The following is a 26,304-nucleotide window of genomic DNA, read 5'->3' as shown; positions in this document are numbered from 1 at the left end:
CTATCAAAACTATAAAATCAGCCCTTAGCTTCAATAATTCATATTAATATTACTATAAACTTCATATGTATTATCTTTCACTTTAATTATATTTCATTTCATTGCATTTTTTTACTTCATTGCATTTTTTAGTCATTGATTTGACCATATTTAATTAGCTATTTAGTTTTGAGGTTGGCTCTCAAATTTCATCAATGCCACCTCTCCCTCGAGGGAGCGACATGCATGTTTCAAACAGAAATTTTCTTCAGGTTTGAGGGGAACTGAAAAAGGTAAATAATTTAGATTTCAACTCTCTTATCAGTCAATTGCTTCTTAAAACTACTGAAAAACACAGTGAGTCCTCAGATCATCACAGAAGCCGGTGAACTGTCAAACAGTAAAAACACGTAGTATCTTTCATCCGGGTATTCATCCAATATATTGTATCATATCATAGGCAATACAAGCTAACTTATGGCTAGTGGAGACACATAATAAAATCGGTAAAATGGTTTGAGTAGAACTTCATCTCTTACCAATCGAGGGAGCAGTCATCAGTTTCAAACATGGCCGCGGTTTGTAATCTGCTTGTTATAAATCAGCTGAGTTCCTCACATTTGTGTGTATAATGTCTCACACTTCCTTCTGCAAAGGGGCCGACCTATCACTAGGCAACCCAAACGCAATGCCGGCAATGGGAAAAATAGCAAAAGATCAAATTATAGAGAGCCATTCTATTTTTTCATTAAGTCCCACTGGCTCCAACGATTTCAACTGATATATCCATCTTTGTTCTATCATTGCCAAATCTTTTTGGACAGAAACCTAACCCCGCCTAAAAACTCTGATTCTCTAACCAGCGTCCATGTCACAGGTGCTGGTTAGAGAATCACATTACCACTGAGCTAATCATGGCAAGGGAATATCCCTCAAAACATGGTCACCTTATCCACATATAAATAAATAAATACATTTGTGATCACTGCAGTGACTCTAGACTTCTAAGCGAACGCTCAGACCCATAACCGAAACTCTATTGAAAGATCATGGATTCAGTTAATATAGAGACCATCACAGCAGTGGCGTACCTAGCATATGTGACACCCGGGGCCCATCATTTTTTGACACCCCCCCCCCCCCCGATCTGTATGAAAACATGATTTTTAGTAACAATCCACACGTCACAGATGAGTACCTAGGAAAAGGCAGCATCTTACATACTGCAATGAGCAGTACAACATCAATACACCCATTGTAAAACTAAACAAGCCAGACTAGTACAGATCAATCCTGCAGTCAATCCTAACAAAAAAAACATGTCTTTCGAACACACAGAACACACCTTCGCCTAGTATGGAATATGTAATCACAAACTAACCCCTCCCTCTTTTACAAAACTGTAGTGTGGATTTTAGCTACGGAGGTAACAGCTCTGATGCTCATAGAATTCTGAGCATCAGAGCTGCTACCACCACGGCTGGTGCTAAAAAACGCTTCACAGTTTTGTAAAAGGGGGGATAAAATAGAAATACATAGACAAAGGTTAAATTGAACCAGCAAGGAGCTGGGTTCTGCATACAATGCTTCACAGAAACAGTGATACATGTCTCCTAAAGCAATAAATAAATAGAACATTTTTTTCTACCTTTGTCTTCTGTGGTTTCTGCTTTCCTCATCTTCTTGTAACTCTCTTCCTTCCATCCACTGTCTGCCGTCTCTCTCTTCCCCTATATGGCATCTTCTCTCCTTCTATGCCCCTTCCAGAAACTGTATGCCTCCCCCTTCTCCTTTCACCCCCATTGGTCTGGCATCTCTCTCCTCTCCTTCCCTCTCCCACACCTCTCCTCTGCAGTCCCTTTCCCTTTTTTCCCTCATTTCCCTTTTCAATTTATTTTCTGCATCTGTCTAGATTATGTTCTTACTACCCTCTCATCAATGTCCTTTTTTACTGTCTACCTAAAGCTTGCCACCTCTTTCCCTCACCCCTCCAGTGTTTCCCTAACTCAGTCCTTTTCTCCCCATCATGTGTCCTCCTTTTATTTATCCCCTCCTTCCATCATGTACCCTATTTCTCCAACCCTTCCATCTAGTACCTTCTCCTCTCTCTGTCCACTTCCATCCAGCATCTGCTCCCCTCTTTCTCTCCTCCCATTTCCTTCTGGCATTTGCTCCCTTATCTCTCCCATCTGCACTTCCATCCAGCATAGGCTCCCCACTACCATCCAATGTCTGCCCTTTCTCCCTCTATCCACCCCTCTTCAATCAGCATCTTCCCTCTTTCTTTCCCTCCAATATCCTTCCCCCTTATGTCTCTCCCCTTTCTCTGTACATCAATTCCATCAGCACCACCCTTCCATACCACCCTGCCCCCTTTCTTTCCCTCCACCACTCTTCCATTCCAGCAGTCCTGCTCCTTTCTCTCCCTTCATGCAGCAAGGTCTCGCGATGACTGTAGCTGCCTGCTGCCAGTCCACCCCACTCCGACGTACTTGCTCTAGAGCGGACTCAGCAGCCGCATGCTGGAATGTCCCACGATGACTCGTCTGCTGGCTCTGCTCTGGAAGAAGTAAGTTACGTTGGAGGGGGTGGACCCGGCAGACGCAGTGAGTTGCAGCAAAGTCCCGCAATGACTGCGTCTGCCGGGTCCACCCCCTCCGACGTAACTTACTTCTTCCAGAGCAAAGCAAGCAGACGAGTCATCGCGGGACCTTCCTGCACCTCAGCGCGGCTGCCGACTCTGCTGAAGAGAAAGTAAGTTAGTGGTAACGTGACCATTTATTTTTTTCATCAAAAGGGGACATCTATTAATTGACTGTGTATCCTTTCTTCCTGCACTCAGGCCCAACAATTGTCCCTTTCTATTCCCTCCCTCCTTCCTTCCCATGTCCTTAGTGCCCCCAGTGCCTCCTTCCCGTGTCCATAGTGCCCCCAGTGCCTCCTTCTTATGTCCCCCCACTGCCTTCCAGATTTTGCCCACCCCCAAAGCCAGCCAGCTCTGCCACCTCTCCATTTTTTTCTCTCTGTCACCACCCCATCCCCTATGCTCTGGAATCTCTCTCTTCTCCTTTCTTTCCTTCACACCCCATAGTCTGGTATCTTCCCTTCCCTGATTCTCTGGCATCTCTCTCCTTTCCTTTTCTTCCATCTTTCCCTCCCCCTCTATGCTCTCAAATCTCCCCCTTCTTTTTCTCTTAGTCTGGCATACCTTCCTTCTTCCCTCCAAGCCCTGGCATCTCCTTTCATTCCCTCCCTCATCTTCCTTCTCCCTCCAGCTGGGTACAGCAACACTCTCCCCTGCAGCTCTGGACTTCCCCACACCTGCTCCCACAAAATTGTCTTGCTTCGGTTCCTCCTCTTCCTTCCTCCCTCCCCCCGCGGGACCCTGCGGCACCATCAACTCTTACTCCCTCTAACACTGGCCCTGCAGTTCCGGACTTCCCCACACCTTCCCCCCCCCGGATCGCTATTATTTTAAATGTTATAGCCGCGGCGCTGTATCCATCAGTGGAGACGTCTAACCTCAGCCTTCCCCGGAACTCTTACTGCAGCAGCCGCCCGTCTAGGCAGGAACAGGAAGTCACTGTTGCAGTAAGAGTTCCGGGGCAGGCCGAGGTTAGACGTCTCCACTAATGGATACAGCGCCGCGGTTATAACATTTAAAATAATAGCGATCCGGGGGGAGGGGGTGCAGATGTGGGGAAGTCCAGAGCTGCAGGGCCGGTGTTACACGCAATGAGAACAGGACAGCTAAGCGTCCGACGTCACCTTCAAAACTGGGCCGGCTGTGCACCCCACCCCAAGGCGTGCACCTGGGGCGGACCGCCCCCACCCACCCCCTTAGTACGCCACTGCATCACAGCAAGTTCATTGTCTCTGCTACCTGCTTTTAAACGAACACCGCTGTTTACTTCAAATCTTGATTTGACATGTAAGATATTGTAGGTTACTTATCTGAATGCAGGGTGGCACTGCAGCTGCTCTCTAACTGCTCCGGATGCATACTTAAAATGTTAACACATTGTAGCTGCCAAATTCTGTTCGACCCCCCAACCCGGGTTTCACGATTGGCTTCTTCAGGAGGGGACACTACAAAAGAGAAACAACACTCTAACCACCATCCTACTGTGAAAACATGGTCATAGCGATCTGGAAGCCCCAAACTAATCAATACATTTACATCAAAAACTTCAAAACCTTTCAATACTAATGGTTAGGCTTACCGGGAACCAGACACTCCTCCACCCGGCTGACAGACAACTCTAGCGACGCAAGATCACAAAGCAGGCCCAGGATTTAAAGCTCCTACCCTCCAGGGTCGATGATATAACGTCAGACGCTGGGGGCGGGGTTACAAAGGAAACGCGGGACACAAAAAGTTTAAATCTGGAACCAATCAATTTCATTATTTAAGCCTACTGGGGCCAATGTTTGCCAATTATAAATGAATCGATGTTCCTGCTGTAACAGGTATTGAGACACATTTCCCATCATTTTCAGAGCTTTTATTAGTATTGTATATTGAACTTGCGCAATGGTGTGGCCTGCCTCCAACCAGTGACTGACTAAGGGGGCTGTATGCCGCTGGCACCTAATATTGCTAAGATGTTCAGCAATACGAACTTTAATAACTCTCCTCGTGTGACTTATGTAAAATTTACCACAAGGGCATATAATGCAGTATACAACTGCCTGGGAAGTGCAATCGGTGCCAGTTTTTAGGTAAAACCTATTCCCCCTAGGTCCCGGTATTGTCAAATGGTCAGTGTCCAGTACATGCTGGCCATCCAGGATAATGGTTATCAAACACTGCTGCCAAATATAGGCAGAAAGATGCAGTGACAGTAGGATACTGGTAGGAAAATTATTAATTATGATAAATTAGCATACAGGAGAGTTAATGTTGAGAAAGAGAAGGAGGATGTTATGATGATGGGGCAAGGGCTAGGAGAGGAAGATGGTAGGAGATCAGGAGAGGGGATACAGGTTCGGATCTTGAGAAAGGTCGAGAAAGGAAGATATTGGTGTTGACCTTTGAGGGGGCAGGAAAATGAAAAACTGTTGTTGGCTTGACTTTGGGGAGGGAATAAAAGAATGGGATTCAGATGCTTTCCTGGGGAGGAGGGAGGGGAAAAGTAGGATAATGATAGTGGCCAAGAGCAGAAGCATAAGAACTGAGACTGTGAAACTAGCTGGAAATTCATGCACCGCATTGCCCAAATTTACTAAGAGCTGCTGTTTCTTCTATGGTAACAGAAGCAACAGTTCAGAGTAGAGTGAGGGGTATGGGTGGCAAGGTGTACCAAGTATTTTAGTTGTCTGGTTGGTTATCTGGAGGGACAGTGTACAAGATATATAGAGAGAGAGAAAGATAAGGACCAGGTAGGAGAGAATGATAAAGCCTGAGTAGGAGACAAGAAAAGAAGGCTGGGGTGGAGGGTTTGAGAGAAAAAAAATGAATCTAGATGAAAAATGGGTGTGGTGGTATAAAAGAGTAAGATGGAGAAATGAAAAAGAGAATCTGGGTGAAGACAAGGATGGGAATTATATGAGAGAGAGACTGGTAATGAGGACCCAGGCCATGCTGAGAGGGGACATGATCTAAACATTCAAGGTACTGAAGGGAATAGACAGTAGATAAGGACAGGTTGTTCACCCTCTCCAAGGTAGGGAGAACGAGAGGGCACTCTTTAAAATTAAAAGGGGATAGATTCCGTACAAACATAAGGAAGTTCTTCTTCACCCAGAGTGGTAGAATACTGGAACGCTCTTCCGGAGTCTGTCATAGGGGAAAACACCCTCCAGGGATTCAAGACAAAGTTAGACAAGTTCCTGCTGAGTAAGAACGTACACTGGTAGGGCTAGTCTAAGTTAGGGTGCTGGTCTTTGACCAGAGGGTCACCGTATGAGCGGACTGCTGGGCACGATGGACCACTGGTCTGACCCAGGAGCGGCAATTCTTATGTTCTTATGAAGCAAAAAGGCGATTACTTCTTTGTTTCACAAGGGGCTACCATCATGTTGCCAACAACATCCTTGTGGTAGGGCACCTTAAAGTGCTGATTTTCTAAACTTTCTTTCCTCCTAGACAAAAGAACTGGAAAAAGAACATTAGTAAATCAGTTTCTAAAAGAACTGCAGCAGAGTTTGGAAGGGATTCTTCTCCCCAGTGTGAGAGGGGAAACTGAAAGAAATCTTAGCCACTGGCTCTTAAATTCAAAGAAAATTTGTTGAGGCATTGTATATAATTTGAATAAATTTTCTGGTACACCACCAACTAAATCAGTCAACCTACATTGCTTAAGATACATAATAATGAACTTTATTAGCTTTGTCCATTGTATTTGAAGAGGTTAGATAGGGTGAAACAAGTATGATGAATTAAAGGGTAGCAGTTTCACAGTATGATATACAGCTGGCAGTTGAGGGTTTTAATTTAACAGAAATCTAATTTAGTTTAATTTTGAATATATATTCTGCTTTCCAAGGATCAAAATCCCCATTCAGTGCAGTTTACAACAACATAAATACAATACAATCAATATAAAATATCACAAAATCCAAGGTCCATTAAACTGCATTTAAAGGAAAATTAAAACTCAAACAAATAATTCATCATTTTCTTTTTCACTCATTACAGATAAAAAGGGGATCATCCTTATCAGTAGTTTTCAATTACTTGCCGTTAGTTTTCAAGGACCAATCAGGTCACAAAATGATGATTGTCTGGGTGGTTGTATCCTTGCACACGCACTGACGCTCATAACATTGACAGATTCTTGCATGCACGATGTGTATGTCATCTATTTTAGTGTATACTTATGAAGGGAATTTTTAAAAATAAAGTAAAATTCTTGAATCTCGTGTGGCACACCTGGAATCTCTTCAGGGCGCACCACTGTGCCATGGCATAGAGAGATAAGCCATGAGGAGGTCCTTAAACAGATAGACAGACTAAAAAGCGACAAATCACCGGGCCAGGACGGAATCCACCTAAGGGTTCTAAAAGAGCTAAGGAACGAAATAGCGGAAACTCTCCGACAAATTTGCAACTTGTCCTTGAAAACTGGGGAGATCCCGGAGGACTGGAAAATAGCAAATATCACACCTATCTTTAAAAAGGGATCGAGGGGTGACCCGGGGAACTACAGGCCAGTAAGCCTGACTTCAGTCCCAGGCAAGATGATGGAGGCACTAATAAAGGACACCATCTGTGAACACATAGAAAAAAATGGACAACTAAAAGCGAGCCAGCATGGTTTCTGCAAGGGAAGATCATGCCAAACAAACCTACTGCACTTCGAAAAATGTCTGGATCGATGCCCTTCCCGATGCCTGGAAGGGGATCGAGCCCGTCTGTGAGAAACTGGGTCAGACGCCTCCAAGGAGCAGATCGGACTCGATGCCGTCGATCGCAGAGGTGGAAGAGTCGGCGCCTCCCCCGCCGCCGCCCAGGTTTGATAGGGGGTTCGGAAGAACTCGTCCTGCTTCATGCTATGCCCAGGACTGGGTGGCCCCGAAGGTGGACGCCACACTGAGTCATGGGGCGGAGTAATCGGTTCCAAGGGAGGCAGGTCACTAAACGAAGCTTTCCTCGAGGGGATGGGCTCCAAGGGAGGCATATCACTAAGGGAGGCCCTCCTCGAGGGAATCGGTTCCAAAGGAGGCACAGCACTAACGGAGGACCTCCTCGAGGACCCGGACACCGCTCGCCGCTCCTCCTCGCCGAGCAACGAGGTCGTGCGGCGAGGAGGAGGAGGAGGGGGCGGTCCGCCCCTCGAAGCCGAAGCTGGGAGGTCACCCTGGATGGTGGCAATCAGCCGAGGCCCCATGGTCTGCATGAGCTCCACGAACTGAGCCTCCAGAAGGGACCGCAACGAAGCCGATATGGAGGGATCCGCACCAAAAGGGGGCCCTTCCGCACGGTCTCCGCACTCCTTCGGTGCTGCGTGCTTCTGCTTGCCAGTCTTCGGCACCTTGAGCACCACCGGTGGAACTGTGGGGGTCGATACCTGCTCTGAGGAGACGGAGGAAGGCACCGGCGCCGAAGCCGGGGCCGAAACCGGTGTGAACGATGCCGGTTTCAGGAGGCCCGAAGCAGCCGGGGAGGCAGAGGGCTTCGCGGAAGGAGTCGAAGCACCCGTCGATGTCGATGTCGAAGCTGCAGGATCCGATGAAGCTTCCATCTTGAACATGAACTCCCACAGTAGACTGCGGTGCTTAAACACTCTCGCCGTCAGAGTGGAGCAAGGCTGGCACGATTTCGGGAAGTGATCCGGTCCCAGACACTGTAAGCAGCGTCGATGAGGGTCCGTGAGAGAAATCGCACGCTGGCACTTGCTACACTTTTTAAAACCGGTAATCGGCCGGGACATAGGCCGGAAAAGCTCCGCCGCAAGGTCGAAGGCGCGGGGCCCCAGCCACGCGGCCGACCCGGTATCGGAAGGAAAAATTTTTTTTTTTTTGAAAAAAGAAATCAAAGAAAGAAATAAATGCACAGGAGAGCCAAAAGAACTCAACCCGCGGCAAAATAGAAGGCAAAAAAGAGATTCAATGGGCGCAAATTGAAGATAGACTTCTCAGCTCCGCGGAAGAAAAAGAACTGAGGAGACGCGCCCGGACCATCGGGCGGGAAGGCACTGGCGCATGCGCGGTGCGGGCATCTCGAAACTTCTGAGTTTCTTCAAGCAAGACATGCTTGCAAGATGTCCGTATCGGGGCTCTGTCGGATGACATCACCCACTAGTGAGAATACCTGCCTGCTTGTCCTGGGATAATGAGACCTTTCTGGCTAGCCCTGGTATTGAAATTATGTCCTAAAATAGTGTGAAATTAATAGTGCAACATGATAGGGTTGTCGGGATCAGTCTAAAATCTTTCTCTTGGAACTGAATAATTTGGAAGCTTTGTTCTGGGATAGCTTCTAATGCTATTGCCAACCAGTAAGTTTTTTTAAAAAGTATTTGGATTAACTCACACCTTTTCAGTGGTAGTTCAAAATGAATCCCATGTGCCATCATCTTAAAACCTGGATGTTTGAACTTATAGGGCTGGATTTGTATTTGTTTAGATAGTTTTATGTTCTTTCTTACTGAGTAATTACATAGCAAGTTAATGCTTTGTTGCCTATATTTAATTATTTGAATTGCTTAGTGATTGGTTGATACGTGGTATATCAAATAAAAGAATAAACAATAAATGAGCTGGTACCCGAGACAATAGTAGGATTTGAAACTTGGTTCTCTGCTTTTTAGTCCACTGTATTAACAAATATCAATAATAATAAAACCCTTAACCATGCAGCATGCCTCCGTGCCTCCACATGCGCAGTAGAAGGAGCCTGCGGCAGTTTCCCCATTGTCCTCCCTCATATGCATACTTGGCAATGGCTTCCCCCCCTCAACCCCTCGATGAATGGCAAATGTCCAGTCCTCTAGGGGTCAAGGCACAACTGCCAGGCACACAGACAAGGACTAGTGGGGTTTCCCCAGCCCGAGGGTAGCCGCTGGGTATGGAGGGAAGATGACTGCGGCTTTTCGGTGTTTGGAAATGAAGACGATCGTCATGAGGCATGTCTGTGACTGGGTTTGCTTGCCCGGGAAGCCAAGGAAATGGAGGTAAGAGGGAGGAGAGCTACGATCGGACATCTTGCCTGCATCTCAGAGATCTACGCATCTCATCTACCTCTGCAATTGCCCCAGCTGGAAAAAGCAAAAAAGCTGAATCCTCCCTCCCAACTGACTGGAAAGGAAATGAAATCCTTGCAGAGCACGGGAGACAGAAAGAAAGAAAGAAAGACAGACAGACAGGCAGGCAGGGGGCAGGGAGAGAGACAGAAAGAAAGAAGAACAGACAGACGGGGCAGGGAGACAGACAGAAAGAATGATACTGTTAATGTCTTTTTTTTAAATGTTTTTCTTGTTGAAACATGTTTAGCATTTTTTAAATATGTATGCACTAGTCTTATAGCCCGTTACATTAACGGGTGCTAGAATATATGTGTGTGTGTCTGTCTTTATTTCTTTCTCTCTCTCTCCTTAGCCGCTTTCTGTATTTCTGTCTTTCTTTTTCCTTGGCTGTCCACTACCATCCCGCACCCCTCCTGACCCGACTCCCGCTGTCTTTCTTTCTGTCTGTCTCTGTCCCTGGCCCCCTTTGTCTGTTTGTCTTTCTGTATATGTCCCTGGCCCTGTGTCTTTCTTCTTTTCTTTCTGTCTCCCTTCCTCCCTCTGTCTGTCTGTCAAAAGCAGCATTCCCTCCCCCTCTATTTCCCTCCCCCCACACCAGTTCCCTGTGCACCTGCCCCTGTGTCTTTCTTCATGTCTTTCTGTCTCCCTTCCTCCCTCTGTCTGTGCAAAGCAGCATTCCCTCCCCCCACACCAGTTCCCTGTACAGCAGCATTAGCGTTTCCTCTACCCTCTTTCCCTTCCCACAGTGGCGACTACAAACGCGGGTCCGAGTCATTTGCCGCCGCCCCCCCCCCTTCCGTTCCCGCGGGCCCGACTGGCGATTTAAGCAGCGTGTGCATCAGTGTTCACACGCTGCTTCGGGTCCTTCTACTGCCCTGATTTACTCAGGCACGTCCGGAGCAAATCAGGGCAGTAGGAGGGGCCGAAGCAGCGTGTGAAGACTGATGCATACGCTGCTTAAATCGCCAGTCGTGCCCGCGGGAACGGAAGGGGGGAGCGGCGGCAATTGAGTCGGGTCCCGGGCAGCGGAAAGTTGCTGGGCTCCGCAGGCCTCCCCACCCCACCATCCTAACGTCAAACTGATACCTGAGGCCGGCCACCACCACCACCACTTCCGCAGCTCGCTCACGCTTCGGCCGGTAGGTGGAGAGCAGGGAAGCTTTTGTGATGCGCGAACACGCATCACCAGAAGCCGCGCATGCGCACTTCCTATGTGTCGCTACAGCTCACGGAAAAACGGCACACACTTAGGAACTGCGCATGCGCGGCCTAGCATTTTATTATATTAGATGTAATTTTGTAAACCGCATAGTTTTTATGCGGTATATAAATTTTTAAATGCATAAAATAATAAATAGTTAGGCACTAGTAGGTGCTTAGATAACAGCTGCTGGCATCTAACTTAATTGTTTTAATTGACTTTAAATGGCATGATAATTGATTGAGCCATTAAAAGCATATTTTAAAACAATAAAAAAAAACCAAACCCTAGGTACCATTAGGCACCTCCAGGGAACGGTGGCTAACACCCAGTTGCCTAGCGACAATTAGTAATGCTGCATACCTAAGTAGGCATGTTTAGGGGCGGAGTTGGTCTTAGACACCTCTAATACCACTAGGCACGGTTCTATGATGAAACTAGGCACCAAAAATGTAGGCTTCTGATCCTGCATTAGGAGTCCTCAAATAGTCCAACAAATATCCAGATATAAAATAAAACAAAAGTAGCATTTTCACATGAGAACCGAAGCTCACAATTGAATCCGGGTCCGGTTTCTTATTCCACCTCATACTGTCGTGATTAAAGGGGTCCTTTTACTAAGGTGCGCAAATCGATTTAGCGCGTGCTAATCAGTTTAGCGTCCGCTAAATGCTAAGGCGTCCATTATACTCTGTGGGTGCCTTAGCATTTAGTGCATGCCAAATTGATTAGCCTGCACTAAATCGATTCATATGCCTTAGTAAAAGGACCCCAAAGTCTTTGGGCTCCTTTTAACTAAGGTGCGCTAGCGTTTTTAGCGCACACAGGAAATTACCGCGTTGCTACACCGCACGCAGCTCAGTGCTGGCATTAAGGTCTAGCGCACGCGGCAATGTGGTGCACGCTATTCCATGCGTTAAAGCCCTAGCACACCTTAGTTTAAGGAGCTCTTTGTTTTGGAAGATCTGGTCTTCTCTACGCCTTTGCTTATCCCTGTCTTCTAGAGACCATACTCTTTCCAGCACCACATATAACGATATAAGTTTACATCTGAATTAGTGCAGCTGTTACCTACTGAGGCGCCAAAAGTTTTTTGCATGTCTTACTTTCAGAGATTGTCTTCACTGGCTCTGGCAAAATTCCAATTTCTGCTATGTACCACCAAAGAAATATCACAGAGTTGAAACCAGTTTCGGCAGTTGGAACCCAAGCACAGTACCGGGTAGAGCTTTGGATTCTTGCCCAGAAATAGCTAAGAAGAAAAAATTAAAAAAATTTAAATTGAATCAGGTTGGGCAGACTGGATGGACCATTCGGGTCTTTATCTGCCGTCATCTACTATGTTACTATGTTAATTTAATTTTCTTTTTTTTTTTTTCTGTACAACGTGACGGCTGTAATGTATGGCAATTAGTTCCCAGTTGTTATGATGGCAATTAGTTCCCAGTTGTTATGATGGCAATCAGCACATACTGCAAGATGTTAGTTGTTTTTTTTAAACAAAATGTATTTTAAAGTAAGATTCAGCTTCTTTTGCCTATTTCTGTCTTCCTTTACAGAAGCTGCAAAGAATCAATCCTTCTTACTGTGATTCAACCATATCCTGTAAGTATGGCTTCTCTTAGCTAATATTCCCCCCCCCCCCCCCCCCCCCGAAGAATGTCTCTGTCTTGTTGCGGAGCTTCAGCATTGTCATAAATACAAAGAACATTTCTACCCTTAGGAATAAAGCACATATTCTCGTAGCGATTTCTAAAACATCATTGGGATCGTTTATTGCAGGCTTGAATACCAATTCTGATAATAAATACATTTTTAAAGGAAAGATCTTTAAAAGCTTCAGACTCTGAGCTTTGTATGAAGTGCCAAAAATGTAACAGAACAATAAATGAATTTTATGGATCACTGCTCTTAGAACTAAATGAACATAGGTAAAGAATCCAGAAAACAAGGGTTTGTTGATATCAGCTTGTTTGCAAATTAATTCAAATTCAGAGGGACATACAACAAAGTAACAATACGTATAACCCAGGCCCACGAGGGTGGTGGTTTGTGCTTACCAACATGAAAGAGTACAGAAAAGGATTTGTATAAATTAGCAGTTGGATCCTGATGGGAAAGAAGAGGCAAATTGCCCTGAGGCCTTTACTGGGTGACTAAAGAATTACAGTATACCCCCGCGAAGTCGCGGTTCACAGTTGGGGCCCCCAGTCGTTCGGGGTTTTTTCTGTCCGCCTCCGCCAGCCCCTTGGTCTGCTCTGCCTGACCTGCCCATGATCTGGGACCCCCGCCATGTGCATCCTCCGGCTAGGGTTGGAGCTGAAAGTGCCACCGCCTGCATTGGCACTTGCAGCAGTTGCCGCCGTCGCCCCTGCAGCCCTCTCCAGCCTCCGATCCCCGCTCCTAAACCGCATCCAATAAACGTGGTTTTTTGAAATTTGCGGGTGCTCCTGGAACGCAAATTCCCCCCCCCCCCCCCCCGCGAACTTCAGGGGTATACTGTACTGAAAAACTTAATGCAAAATGAATGTCTACTCGCATGCTTTTAAATAAAAATGACACCTTTATTTTGGCAAAATTTACAAGAATTTAAACAACATAAGCATATACAGTAGCATAATAAGAAAACTCTGTTTATAAGAACCTAAGGTTCTTTTCAAAGTCTCTGCTAGAAAAAGAAAAAACACAATTCCTCTTTCAATAATTAGGAAGACCACTTCCCGTACCTTCTTGTGCCATTTCTTCATCTTCGTCTCTATGTGGTCCCCATATATAGAATTTCTCCATTGGTGATTAGTACGATGAGGCTGGGCACCTCAAAGTCCTCAATATTTCTCCGAAAGACACTTAATAAAACGCAACCCAGAAAACATAGGGGAGGGGGGAGTTATAAAGTACCAAAGTTTTCATACTGCTTATTACTATCATCCCACTCAAAGACAACTCCATAAACAAAAATATAATACACAACAATCTGATAATTGTTACCTCTCTACAGTCGATTCTGCAGCCATAGATATAATCACTACCCAACTATTGATGATTGATTTGTACATACTGTATATTGACAAGAGATACAGTACATGGTACTAATCACCAATGGAGAAATTCTATATATGGTGTCTATAAAGCTAGGCATCTATCTATTGTCAATCACTCTTAGGCGCCTATTACAGAATCACACCTAACTTAAAACTTAAGGCCCAGATTCTGTAAACAGCACCGTTATTGGCAGCTGCCCAGAAAATGGCCGCTGATCTCATGTCAACCACGCAATGGTGCATTTTACAGAATTGTGGCTATGTGAAAGGTAGGTGCCAGAAATGGAGGCCATGATTTTAAAGGCCTACATTTCCGGCGCTTACCTTTCACAAGAAACATGTTTACAGAGGCGCCTTATGATGCCTCACGCAACTTCCAGCGTTAACCACACCTACGGTGACATTAGGCATCGTTAGGCACCTTCATAGGCAGGATAATGGCAGCCTTTATGGAGATGGCCTTAGGCATCTCTGTTCTGTTTAATTGAGATTTTCTGTAATTGTTTTTTAACCAGCGCAGCCAATTAGTGTACCAATTAAACCAATTAATCCCAAGTTAGGCGGCAGCAGGGTGTCTACCGCCACCTAACGTTGGGTGCCGTTTTAAGAATCAGTTCCTGGGTGTCTGTAATGTAAGCCAGGATTTCAAAGGCCTACTTTATAGGTACCTAATTCCTTTAGAGCAGTGTCCCACAAATTTTGTCGATCTGCAGGACACCAAACAAAGTAGCTGCAGCTCAAGGCACCCAGAAGAGCGTGGATATCACCATGATAACATCACGCATATGTGCCCTGGCATCCTGCGGTAAATGTTGGATCTGCAACACAAATAATGCACTAAGTTTTTAACATTTTTTCTAGGAAGGGGCATGTCTGGGGGTGGAGAGTGGGCGTTTCTGCACTAATTAGTACATCTACATTAACATGCACTAATTGAGGGTCAGATTCTATAAAGGATGCCTACATTAGGCATTGCTATGTGCCCTAATTGTGGATGGCTAGCGACACCTAATTAAAATCCTCTCACAACTCAAAATGTTTTAATTAACTTAAATGGCATGGTAATTGACCACACCGTTGAAGTTAATTGATATAATTTTTTTAAAAATAACTAAGAGATCTGTGTGGAACTCAGAGCGGCGCTTTATGATGTCTAAGTTGAGGCACCCTCTGATACCTAATGACGCCTACTTGAAAAGTAGGCATGGTTATGAGGTGGAAAATAGGTGTGCTTGGTTTAGGTCCGAGATAGATGTCAGTGTATTAGGCCAAGTAAAACCTGGTCTAATGTACTGGCACCTACCTCTAGGACTCCTAGCATGGACTACTGCAATGCGCTATTCAACGATCTCACGGCGAAGAACATACGACGTCTCCAGCTTGTACAAAGTACGGTGATCAGGCTTCTAATAGACCTCCATGCCCGCAACCCTGTCTCCCAGGCTCTAGCGTTGGCTCACTGGCTGCCTGTAGCCAAACACTGTTCCTTCAAGGGCCTAATGCTAGCGTTCAAATCCTTGCACAACATGGCGCCAGACTACAATGACGGCTAAGCTTTCTCCTAGGATGAAATACGCCTCAAAATGCCCCCCTGGTCATGCCCTTCAACTGCAAACCACCAAACGACGTTCCTACTCCCATTTCATACCAAGACCCTGAAATCGACTGCCCCTGCAGATCAGATCCCTTTAAAGGACTCCTCAACTTTAGGAAAGCAATAATAACATGCCTCTTCACCTAACTCTCCTGCCCATGACCGATGAATTACAAGAAATGTATATTGGTACTGGATCCCGGTATATGTCACATTAGGAAAATTGTATTGAAAAATCCTGCACTGTAACTAAGGCAAATTGTAACTTGTAAACTGTATATCATATATATTATTAGACCCCCCTAGTATGTGCCAAGTTAGGATGAAACTTGTATTGTAAACTTGTACTGCAATTATGGCAAATCTAGTGCAATTCATAACCTGTTAACTGTATGTTATGTATGTTTAACCTGTAACCCGTTCTGAACTCTTTGGGGAAAACGGGATAGCAAACAAATTTAATTAATTAATAAGCACACCTAGGCATCACTACTGTAAGTGGGATTCTATAAAGAGTGTCTAGTGGTTGATTGAGAACTGCACATTGTGACGCCTACATTGTAGGCACGCTTAGGCACCATTTATAGAATCTGGCCCTTACTGCCAACCATGCAGATATCGCTAATTGCTCACCCACTAATTATTTTAATGGCCACATGTTGATGGGAAAGTTAACACTTGGCCATTAATTCAAAAAAATTGGAAAATCAGCCATTTGCTGGCCAAGGTAAAAATGGCTTTAGTGTGTGGAAAAGACCTGCATAAAGGCGCACCAAGGTCACAGCTTAATAAAATGATCCCTATAAAACTGGTCCTATAAAATGTACAACAAATGACATGTATAGTATTTGATTATACAGTATTCCCCCGGTCAATCGTGGTTCGCTGTTTGCAGTCCCGGTCATTCACAGATTTTCCGACCGCGAATGACCGGGCAGGAGAGGGCAGCCGCAGCAGCAGGAAGGAAATCATTTGCGTTATGCTCCGACCACCTCTTCCTGTACTAAAGTCGGGCCTCACCAATCAGGAATTTGGGCATGTTTATTTTTCCCACCCCTAGGAGTTGTCGCTATAAAACATTCTTTGATAGGACTTTAGAATATCAGGCAGGGAAAGCGGATTCCTGGATAAGCCCGCTGATTGCTCAGGTGTATTCTTATCCTATATTTAGGAAATTATTAAAAACCCATCTGTTTGATAATCAAGAATGTTGATCTTCAAGCTTTTTAATGATTTTATCATGCCATGTTTATCATGCCATGTTTCTTTACAGTTAGGTTGTATCTTAATCGAGATATTAATACTTTTATGTTTAAGTTGTATTTTAACCATGATGCATAATTTTGCCCATAGAAATGTGTATACGATTGTATTTATCTACTGTTGTGAACCGCCTAGAACTAATGGCAGAGCGGTATACAAAAAATAAAATTATTATTATTATTATTTGTCACATACCAAGGTCTGGGTGGATCTAAAATGCAGAACATGTCAGACACAGAATATTACATAGAAAGTAAATAAAGAAACATATGTTTTCCATTAACCTCTTAAGAACTTTCTTTTTTTTCCAGTCTCCTAAATCAGCATTTATTAGTGCAGCAAAAAAAGCCAGGTTGAAGTCCAATCCTGTAAAAGTTCGCTTCTCCGAAGAGGTCATTATCAATGGTCAGATTTCGGTAAGTTCAAGCCTATTGGTATTATGTTCTCTTAGGTTTCAACAGCTGGTGTCTTTATTGTTGCAGTTTTACGGGCCTCACTATGTCTGGGTAGGTCTAGAATGATAGATCGTGTAGGAAAACTGCTAAAGAAGAACATCAAAATAGCCTACAATGTACCACAGAAACTTGCATCCACAGTCATATACAGTGCATCCAATCATATGTTGGCGAAATCAGACACACTATAGAGGAAAGACTGCAAGGGCTCAAGAGACAGCACAAGTAATGCAGCATGGAAAAATCAGCTGTAGCCCTTGAGGGAGTCCAGAGAAGAGCAACTAAACTGATAAAAAGTATGGAAAACTTTTCATACGCTGACAGGTTGGAAATGCTGGGGCTATTCTCCCCGGAAAAGCGGAGACTTAGAGGAGACATGATAGAAACCTTCAAAATCCTGAAGGGCATAGAGAAGGTAGACAGGGACAGATTCTTCAGACTGTGGGGAACCACAAGTACAAGGGGGCACTCGGAGAAATTGAAAGGGGACAGGTTTAGAACAAACGCTAGGAAGTTCTTTTTTACCCAGAGGGTGATGGACACCTGGAACGCGCTTCCAGAGGTTGTGATAGGCCAGAGCACACTACAGGGGTTCAAGGAAGGTTTAGATAGGTTCCTAAAGGATAAGGGGATTGAGGGGTATAGATAGAAGTAGAGGTAAGTTAAAGGAATAGTCAGGGACCACTTCACAGGTATAGATAGAAGTAGAGGTAGATTATAGGAATAGTCAGGGACCACTTCACAGGTCATAGGCCTGATGGGCCGCCGCGGGAGCGGACCGCTGGGCGCGATGGACCTCTGGTCTGACCCAGTGGATGCAACTTCTTATGTTCTTATGTTCTCATATCAAGGAAACTGATCATATGATTAGATTTGAGGATACAAAACTCATGGAAAAGGAAGACTATTGGTGGCTGAGAAGAGTAAAGAGGCAATAGAGATAGCAAGATGCCCCAATAACTTCAATGGAAATAAAGAACTCTTCTTAAACAAAGAATGGCAACTGGGGCTGAGAACAAACACTTTCTTCTTCCCTCTCAAAATTATAGGATATCACCTCAGAAAATCCTTCTCCCCCACACCCCCAGGGTCAGAACTTTCCCAATTAATTTCCATTCTCTTTCCTGTCAGAATTTAAAGTTGTAACCAACATACTTTCCAGCCAGAATTCAAATTCATGACCAATGGACTTTCTTGCCTCAATCACCTCGAGCCACAGCCAATCAGGTTTGAGGATCTACTAATATAAAGACCAACTGCAGAACACACCCTGAAGAAACCCACAGCATGAGGACTGAAATGTTGATTCTACCTACTTAGATGCGATGAGTCCCAGAAAACTGCAACAATCATAATCTATTGGTATTCTTTGAAGGCAAGAGTATATCATCCTAACCAGTGCAAAAATGTGCTTTTAAAACATTTAGGGGTTCATGGTCAAAGCATTTAGAAACACAAAGTCCCATCATTTTCAAAAAAGAAAGACATCCAAAAGATGGCATAAACTGGCACTTAGACATGTTTACTAGTCAAAACGTCCAACTGGACATTTATGAAATTGACTTTTAGACATCTTTCTGGTCATTTTTTCTTCAGTGTGTCTAAATCTTAAGGGTACATGTTAGAGGCATGTTTTGGGCGGGATTAGGGCAGGCTTAATACTTGGACATTTAATCAAACATTTTACTAAATGTTCAGGGCACAATTTGGATGTTTTGCACTAGACATGTTTTTAGAACCAATAAGGGCCAAAAAAGGTACCCAAACTGATCATGTGACCTCTGGAGGGATGGAAATATGGCTCCTACATACTCCCCCAGTGGTCACTAACCCCCTCACACCCACCCAGTACATATCTGTCTCTATGACAGCTGTAGATACTATAGCCAGTCTTAGTAGAGCTGCAAGCAAGTCTCTGGAGTAGCCTTGTAGGCAGTGCAGTGGACTGTGGAAAAGAGGACCCATGGCCATAGGCCTTCCTAACTAGTACACTTGTGGTGGAAAGTGCAAGACCATCAAAACCCACTGTACTGCCATATAAGTGACACCTGCAGGCATAAGGGTTATTGGGGTGATAGACAGGTGTGTACAGTAGGTTTTGAGGGAGTTGTGTAAGGCTCACCATATAACGTATAGGGGTTATGGTGAACATAAGAACATAAGAATTTCCACTGCTGGGTCAGACCAGTGGTCCATCGTGCCCAGTAGTCTGCTCACGCGGCGGCCCTCTGGTCAAAGACCAGCGCCCTAACTGAGACTAGCCCTACCTGCATACGTTCTGGTTCAGCAGGAACTTGTCTAACTTTGTCTTGAATCCCTGGAGGGTGTTTTCCCCTATGACAGACTCCGGAAGAGCATTCCAGTTTTCTACCACTCTCTGGGTGAAGAACTTCCTTACGTTCATACGGAATATATCCCCTTTAACTTTAGAGAGCGCCCTGTCATTCTCCCTTCCTTGGAGAGGGTGAACAACCTGTCTTTATCTAATAAATATATCCCCTTCAGTACCTTGAATGTTTCAATCATGTCCCCTCTCAATCTCCTCTGTTTGAGGGAGAAAAGGCCCAGTTTCTCTAATCTTTCGCTGTACGGCAACTCCTCCAGCCCCTTAACCATTTTAATTGCTCTTCTCTGGACCCTTTTGGGTAGTACCGTGTCCTTCTTCATGTACAGTGACCAGTGCTGGACACAGTACTTCAGGTAAGGAGAGATGTGTACCTGACACCCTTAATGTGAAGTTCACAACAGTTCCCCCATGCGAACCCCACTGCTCTGCTGACATGTCTGTGTGTCTAGTCCATTAAAAATGCTGGCATCTCCTACATGCAAATGGCTTATTCTGGACATTTTTAATTTGAACGCTTTTTTTCGATAATGGCAACAAAAAAAATTAGACGTGTAGCTGGGTCACTTTTGGAAAAAAAAAAGACATCTTGTGGGTTCGAAAATGGGCATTTTCTCCACCCAATTTTTGGATGTTTTTCTCAAAACGTCCAAAGTTGGTTACCATATCGCTCCAGAAAAAGGAGGATGGATTGGGCCATCTAGATTTTACTTCCATTACTATCAATGGAAGTAAATTCCTGGATGTCTCAATCCATCCTCCTTTATCTGGAGCCATATGGTAACCCTACTTAGATGTCCTATCAAAAATGCTCCTCCACAGTACTTTATGTGCCTAATTGTTTTGAAAATGAGCCCTTTTGTATAATAATGGCATCATCTCTTTCTATAATTTTTTTCCTGATAGCCTTTCAAAAGACAAAAACTGTGGGCCCTCTTTACTAATGTGCGCTGCTAAGCAGCTAGCCTGCAAGACAGCATGTGTAAATCTACGTGCAAACTGTATGTTGTGTTATGGAGTAAGAATTAGGTGAATTATGGTCAGAAAATGGACATGAACTACACACTGAGTCAGCTCACACTATTTTAACCCATGCTAACTCACATCGTTGCTGATACTTGTAGAATAAGTGGGGGGCACTGGGGGCAAGCAGGGAGAAGGGAGATACTGAGAGAACATTGTGCCCACTCATTTTGGCGGTAGGCCTGACCAAATTGGATGTCTGGTACTTAGGGAGTAATTCTATAACAATATGCCTATATAGTATATAGGTGCCCAGAGGGCAATTGATAGATTTATATTCTATAAAGAAAACTAGGCACCTAGTAGCATAACCAGGCATTAACCATGCAGTCGGCATGTGTGCACCTGAGTTCTAGAGATATGCATGCAACTTATAGTATTCTATCTGTTATTTATGTAAGTGTGTGTCCCTGCCCATTCTCCGGGCATGCAATTTTATAGAATTAGGAGGTAAAAGCTGATTCCAATCTTAATTCCCTCTTTTTTTCTATCTTTACTTTGGTTTGTTCTTAACAGGAAACTGTGAAAGACAATTCACTTCTTTTTATGCCAAATGTTCTGAAGGTCTATCTTGAAAACGGGCAAACCAAATCTTTCCGATTCGACAGTGGCACTTCAATAAAGGTAGGTCTACTCTATCAAAGCCCATGTTGAGCTGTAGAATGCCAAAACATTCTACCAGGACTTTATTAAAAACATTATTGAAGAATAATGATAGAACCTGTACTATCTTATTTATTTTTTTAAAAACTTTGTATACCGCCTAGAGTCATAGCGGTTTCCATATAAATATATGTAAGGCAAAAACAAATAACAATACATATCACTCTTAAAAACAATATAAAAACACATAAGAAATACAACCTACAGATTCTTCAATACCATATAAGTTTTCAAGTTTCAAGTTTATTTAAAATTTCTTATATCGCCTAATCAGACTTCTAGGCGGTTTACGAAATGCTATATAATAAACAAAGATACCATATGTTAGTGTAACAAATGACATGACATACAGACTTACTTCAAACAAATGGGAAGGGGGCAAGAACTACAATCTTTGGGGAAAAGAACACAGAGAAGGGAAAAACAATAGGAAGGGAACAAGAACAGAAGAGCATTGTTGTAGTCCTTTAAAGGACAGTTATTGTCCAAAAGCATCCTGGAACAAGAAGGTTTTTAGCTTAGATTTAAATTGGCTTAGTGCGGGCTCTACGTGTAAGTAATTGGGCAGTGAGTTCCAGAGGGAGGGTACGGTGACAGCGAAATTATTAGATCTCAAGGTGTTGAGAAGGTACTTTAAAGAAGGTATGGCAAGGAGATTTTGTGACATAGAACGAAGTGATTTTGATAGGCTATAAGGGGTTTAAAGTCTATCAATGAATTCTGGCTGGTTAACTCGAATAGATTTTAAAGCTTAGAAGTAGGATTTTGTAGCTGATTCTATGTTTAACAGGTAGCCAGTGTGCTTTAAACAGAAGAGGGGAAACGTGATCGTACTTTTTTGCGTTAAAGATGATTTTGATGGCTGTGTTCTGCACAATCTGGAGGCATCTTATTTCCTTTTTTGTTATGCGCTTATAAAGGGCGTTGCAGTAGTTATGCAGGAAATCACAAAAGAGTGGATCAAAGTATTCAAAGAAGCCAGTTCAAGTAGTTTTGAAAGAGAGCGAATCATTCTAAGTCAATGAAAGCATACCCAAACATTTTCAGGAAACATAGCATAACATTGTGCTTATTAACCGCGTAACCAGAAGTTCAACATGGTTTACAAAATATTATAAACGTAAGCATATCACATAAAATAAGATGGTTAGTCAGTCAAGTGCTTAGAAAAAAGATAGGTCTTCAATTGTCTTCTAAAATGTCTGTAAGAACGGGTTGTGATCAGTAATATTTGAAATTCTTTGTCATGAAGAGATGCCTGAGTATGATTAAGAAATTTCTTACTCCTACAACCCTGGACAGATGGAAAATTGAACAAAGGATGAGTTTTTCTACTGTGTTTGTATGAAGCCAAAGAAAATCTGTTGACTAGATAAAAAGGAGCTATACCATAAACAGCCTTATAACAGAAACAGCCTAACTTGAACAATACCCGAGCTTCCATGGAAAGACAAATCAAAAGTATGCATCTACAAACAGCTTGGTTTTCAACATCTTCTTAAAGCTATAATGATCTGCTTATTCCATCAAGACATCCCAGCAATAGAAAACATTTGAAGTTGAGTTGCCACATATTTTACATTGTCAACTGTCAATGCTACCAGTTTCATGCCCCCCCCCCCCACCCTTGTTCCTTCATGGCAGGCAGCAGGCAGCAAAAGCTTAAGAAATAATTAGGTTCTGTGGTGTATTTAATGCTGCAATAAAATAACCTTTCTATAGTGTCAACGAGTCAAATAAGTTTGTGCATGTGGAACGAGAAGAAATGATAATTTCATTGTGACTGCAATTTAATTAAAATCGCATGGCACTCACTAAGAAGCTTTGACATGATGCCAAGTGCCAACATGATTTGTCAGCAAAGTCAAAAGCTAAGAAGATTAAGATGTTGGTAGCTAATTGAATATCATCTCATTTGTCCTCTGGTGAAATTGGGATTGGACGCTGTTAAGGGTCACAGAAAGGGTAAGCTTTCCAAGCAAATATAGTGTTCAATTTTCAATTCTATTACCTCATGTATAAAGATAATAATGCGGTGTATTCAGGTGGCACTGTTGCATTTTACTCAAATGGGACAGGGAGGGGAAGTGAAACTTACCTATTTATGTCTATAAAACATCTTAGAAAAAAAAATGATTCCATATTTTTATATTCAAAAACATTTATTTTTCGACACATGAGACCAAAGTTGGATCTGTGCTAAAGTGCATGTTTTTCATATACTCATTTCTATGTATGCAAATGAGTCCAGTAAAAAGATAAGCATAGCAAATAATGTGTTGTTGCAAAAAATATATTGCAAATTAAACTGCACATAGTTTATCATGTGCTAATAGTTAATGAGCTGCTTTGTATGAGTTTTACTTTGCAGTAGAGAATGACATGGGGAAAAAATTTGTCCCCGTCACTGCCAACGTCCCCGCGACCACGTCACTGTCACCGCTCCGTCCCCATGACCACTGTTCCCACTTTGTCCCTGTCTCCGCGACCACTATCCCCACCTCATCCCTGTCCCCGCAGCATCCATACAAGCCTCAGTACTGCAATATGTAGCTTATTCCTTCCTTATAAATCAAAGTTCTGACTGCTAAACTAGAGAAAGATGTTCAGCCAGCAGGGCCTTGTTTATAAATTTTTATCAACACAACTAATATACTACTTTATCCTAAAGCAAAAAAAAAAAAAGGAAATAAATAAATAGAAAAAAATTTTTTATACCTTTGTTGTGTGGTTTCTGCTTTCCTCATCTTCTCATTCAATTCCTTCCATCCACTGTCTGTCTTCTCTCTGCGTCTTCCATTTGCTCTGTTACTGTGCCTCTCCCTTCATCCCCACCCCCCAATTGGCCTGGCACCCATCTTCTTCCCTCCACTCCCCCCCCATAGTCTAGAATCTCTCTCTTCCCCAGTTCCCTTCAGCATCTATTCCTCCGCACACCACCTTCCACAGTTCCCTTCAGCATCTGTTCCTCTCCACCCCACCTTCCCCAGGTCCCTTCAGCATCTGTTTCTCTCTAGCCTACCTTTCCCAGTTCCCTTCAGCATCTGTTTTACTCCATCCCACCTTTCCTCCCTTTCTCCCTCGCTGCCCCTTACCTTCACAGCAGGCAATTTCTAAATGTGTTTCCTACCAGCATCCGGAGCATTGAAATCGCGTGTGGCTGCAGGAAAGGTCGTCTCTGATGCAACTTCCGGTTGCCTCAGAGATGACCTTTACGGCAGCCGTACGCGATTTCAACGCTCCAGCTGCTGGTAGGAAACACATTTAGAAATTGCCTGCCACGAAGGTAAGAAGCAGGGAGGGAGATGATCAGGCGGCAGCAATCGGGCTCAGGTGGCAGCGATATGGAGGGAGGGAGATGTTTTGGCGGCGGCGATTGGGCATCATCAGCGGCTATCAGTATGAAGGGAGGGAGTGTGATCGATGACCGCGCGCGTTCATTCCCTTCACTGCAGAGACAAGGCCATTCACCACTCCATGGAGGCGGTGAATGGCCTTCTCCCTGTACCCACGGCGACCACCTCTTTTCTCCCACCCGTTTCAGCGGGCTACCCGCGGCTAGCCACGGGTAACAGCCACTGTGTAATTCTTTGCATTGCAGAATCTCATTCCATTATGGATCAGATTCAGTCCAGTTTGTAGCCCAGCCATTGAGCAAAAACTTTCTCTATTGGCACTGCCAGATGAGGTGTTGAAGTATAGGGATACAGGAGGCACTACTGATCATGCTTTATCTATCTTCAACTATTCATTTGGTAGGTACAGGTACAAGATCCTTTATCCAGAATCTTTCGGACCAGGCATATTTCGATTTTTAGAACTTTTCGGATTTTGGAATGGTATGTTAAGTCAGAAAAAGACAGACCATAAGCCTGTAGAATTGTCTCCAGACCTTTTTTTATTTCAAAATAAGACAAACATTAAGCACATCAAGCACTTCAAACACCAACATATTCCAAACTATGGAACTGGAGCAATACCTTCAAACATAAATGACTTGTCAAAGTTCGGTTTTCAAAGCTTTTCGGTTTTTGGAATTTTGGATAAAGGATCTTGTACCTGTACTGGTATTTTAATTAAACATTTTAATTTACTAGGCATGAGAGCTAAAGCTTTGCAGTGGTGCAGGCATTTTTGAGATCATGGTCAGCAATATTGACAGTGAATCAGGTGAGGTTAGAATCTTTTTCTATGCTATATGGCATTCTCCAAAGACAATATGTTTCACCTCTGCTTTTTAATTTGTATTTCAGAGCTCTAGGTGAGGTGCAATAGCAGGCAGGCTTTAAAGGTTTCATCCATGCTTTTGATATACAGCTTTTGTTTTCATAGGAAAGAGACAGGACTCGAGATTTATTGGAGCTGGATCAGGGCCTGCACATCATCATGAATAGGTTGATGAGGAATAATCTGATATTGATTTCTCAAAAAGCAGGACTGTTATGAATAGGAGATCTGAATCCTAGCAGTTGGAGTTATTCACTCACTTTAAAGGACCCTTTTACTAAAAAGCATTTTTTTTAATGGACTTAGTTAACACAAGTCTTTTCCTACAGTGGCAAAAGTGAAAGAACTGGGTGTTATTTTTGGTTCCCGCTTTCTTTGGAGCTGCAGATATCCCAAGCAATCAAACTGATTTTTCCACAGACTGAAATAGGTGCAAAATCTTTGCTCATTATTGGAGGAAGAATTATTAAGGATGGTAGCCCAGTACTGTGTTCTTGCTTATTTAGGGGGGAAGTTATCAACATGGGCTTGTAGAAGTTAGGCCTGCCACCTAGTCTTTACACAGAAACTGAATACCTTTTACCTCTGAAATTCAGAGTTTGTGCCTGATGCAGGACAACCCTCTGGCCCACTTGTGTTCCTACAGGGTCTTATCAGTGACGCACTAAAGTGAGATAACAGGGACTTGTTAACATCACGTGTTCCAGCTTGGAGCCTTATCTGGGGCACACTGATCCTTTCAGCAACTGGGAACCCAAATATTCTGAGGTAACCAGAAGGAGCCAAGGTTCCTGGAAATTTCCCTGAGGTAATGTCTAAAGGATA

The 26,304-nt window shown here is 43.7% G+C and overlaps 1 protein-coding gene across 6 annotated transcripts in view; it reads left to right on the top strand.

Annotated features, from left to right (window-relative positions):
- Positions 1-26,304, top strand: part of FRMPD4 (FERM and PDZ domain containing 4) — a 726,784-nt gene that overhangs the window by 583,018 nt on the left and 117,462 nt on the right. For all 6 annotated transcript variants that reach the window (XM_033948887.1, XM_033948890.1, XM_033948886.1 and 3 more), the window contains exons 5-7: positions 12,429-12,474; positions 17,079-17,183; positions 21,106-21,213. In XM_033948887.1, coding sequence (XP_033804778.1) covers positions 12,429-12,474; positions 17,079-17,183; positions 21,106-21,213 — 259 coding nt within the window. The remainder of the gene's footprint in view (positions 1-12,428; positions 12,475-17,078; positions 17,184-21,105; positions 21,214-26,304) is intronic.

Source organism: Geotrypetes seraphini, chromosome 6 (assembly GCF_902459505.1).
Source record: "Geotrypetes seraphini chromosome 6, aGeoSer1.1, whole genome shotgun sequence".
NCBI lineage: Eukaryota > Metazoa > Chordata > Amphibia > Gymnophiona > Dermophiidae > Geotrypetes > Geotrypetes seraphini.
This window is presented reverse-complemented; position numbering and strand designations above follow the sequence as displayed.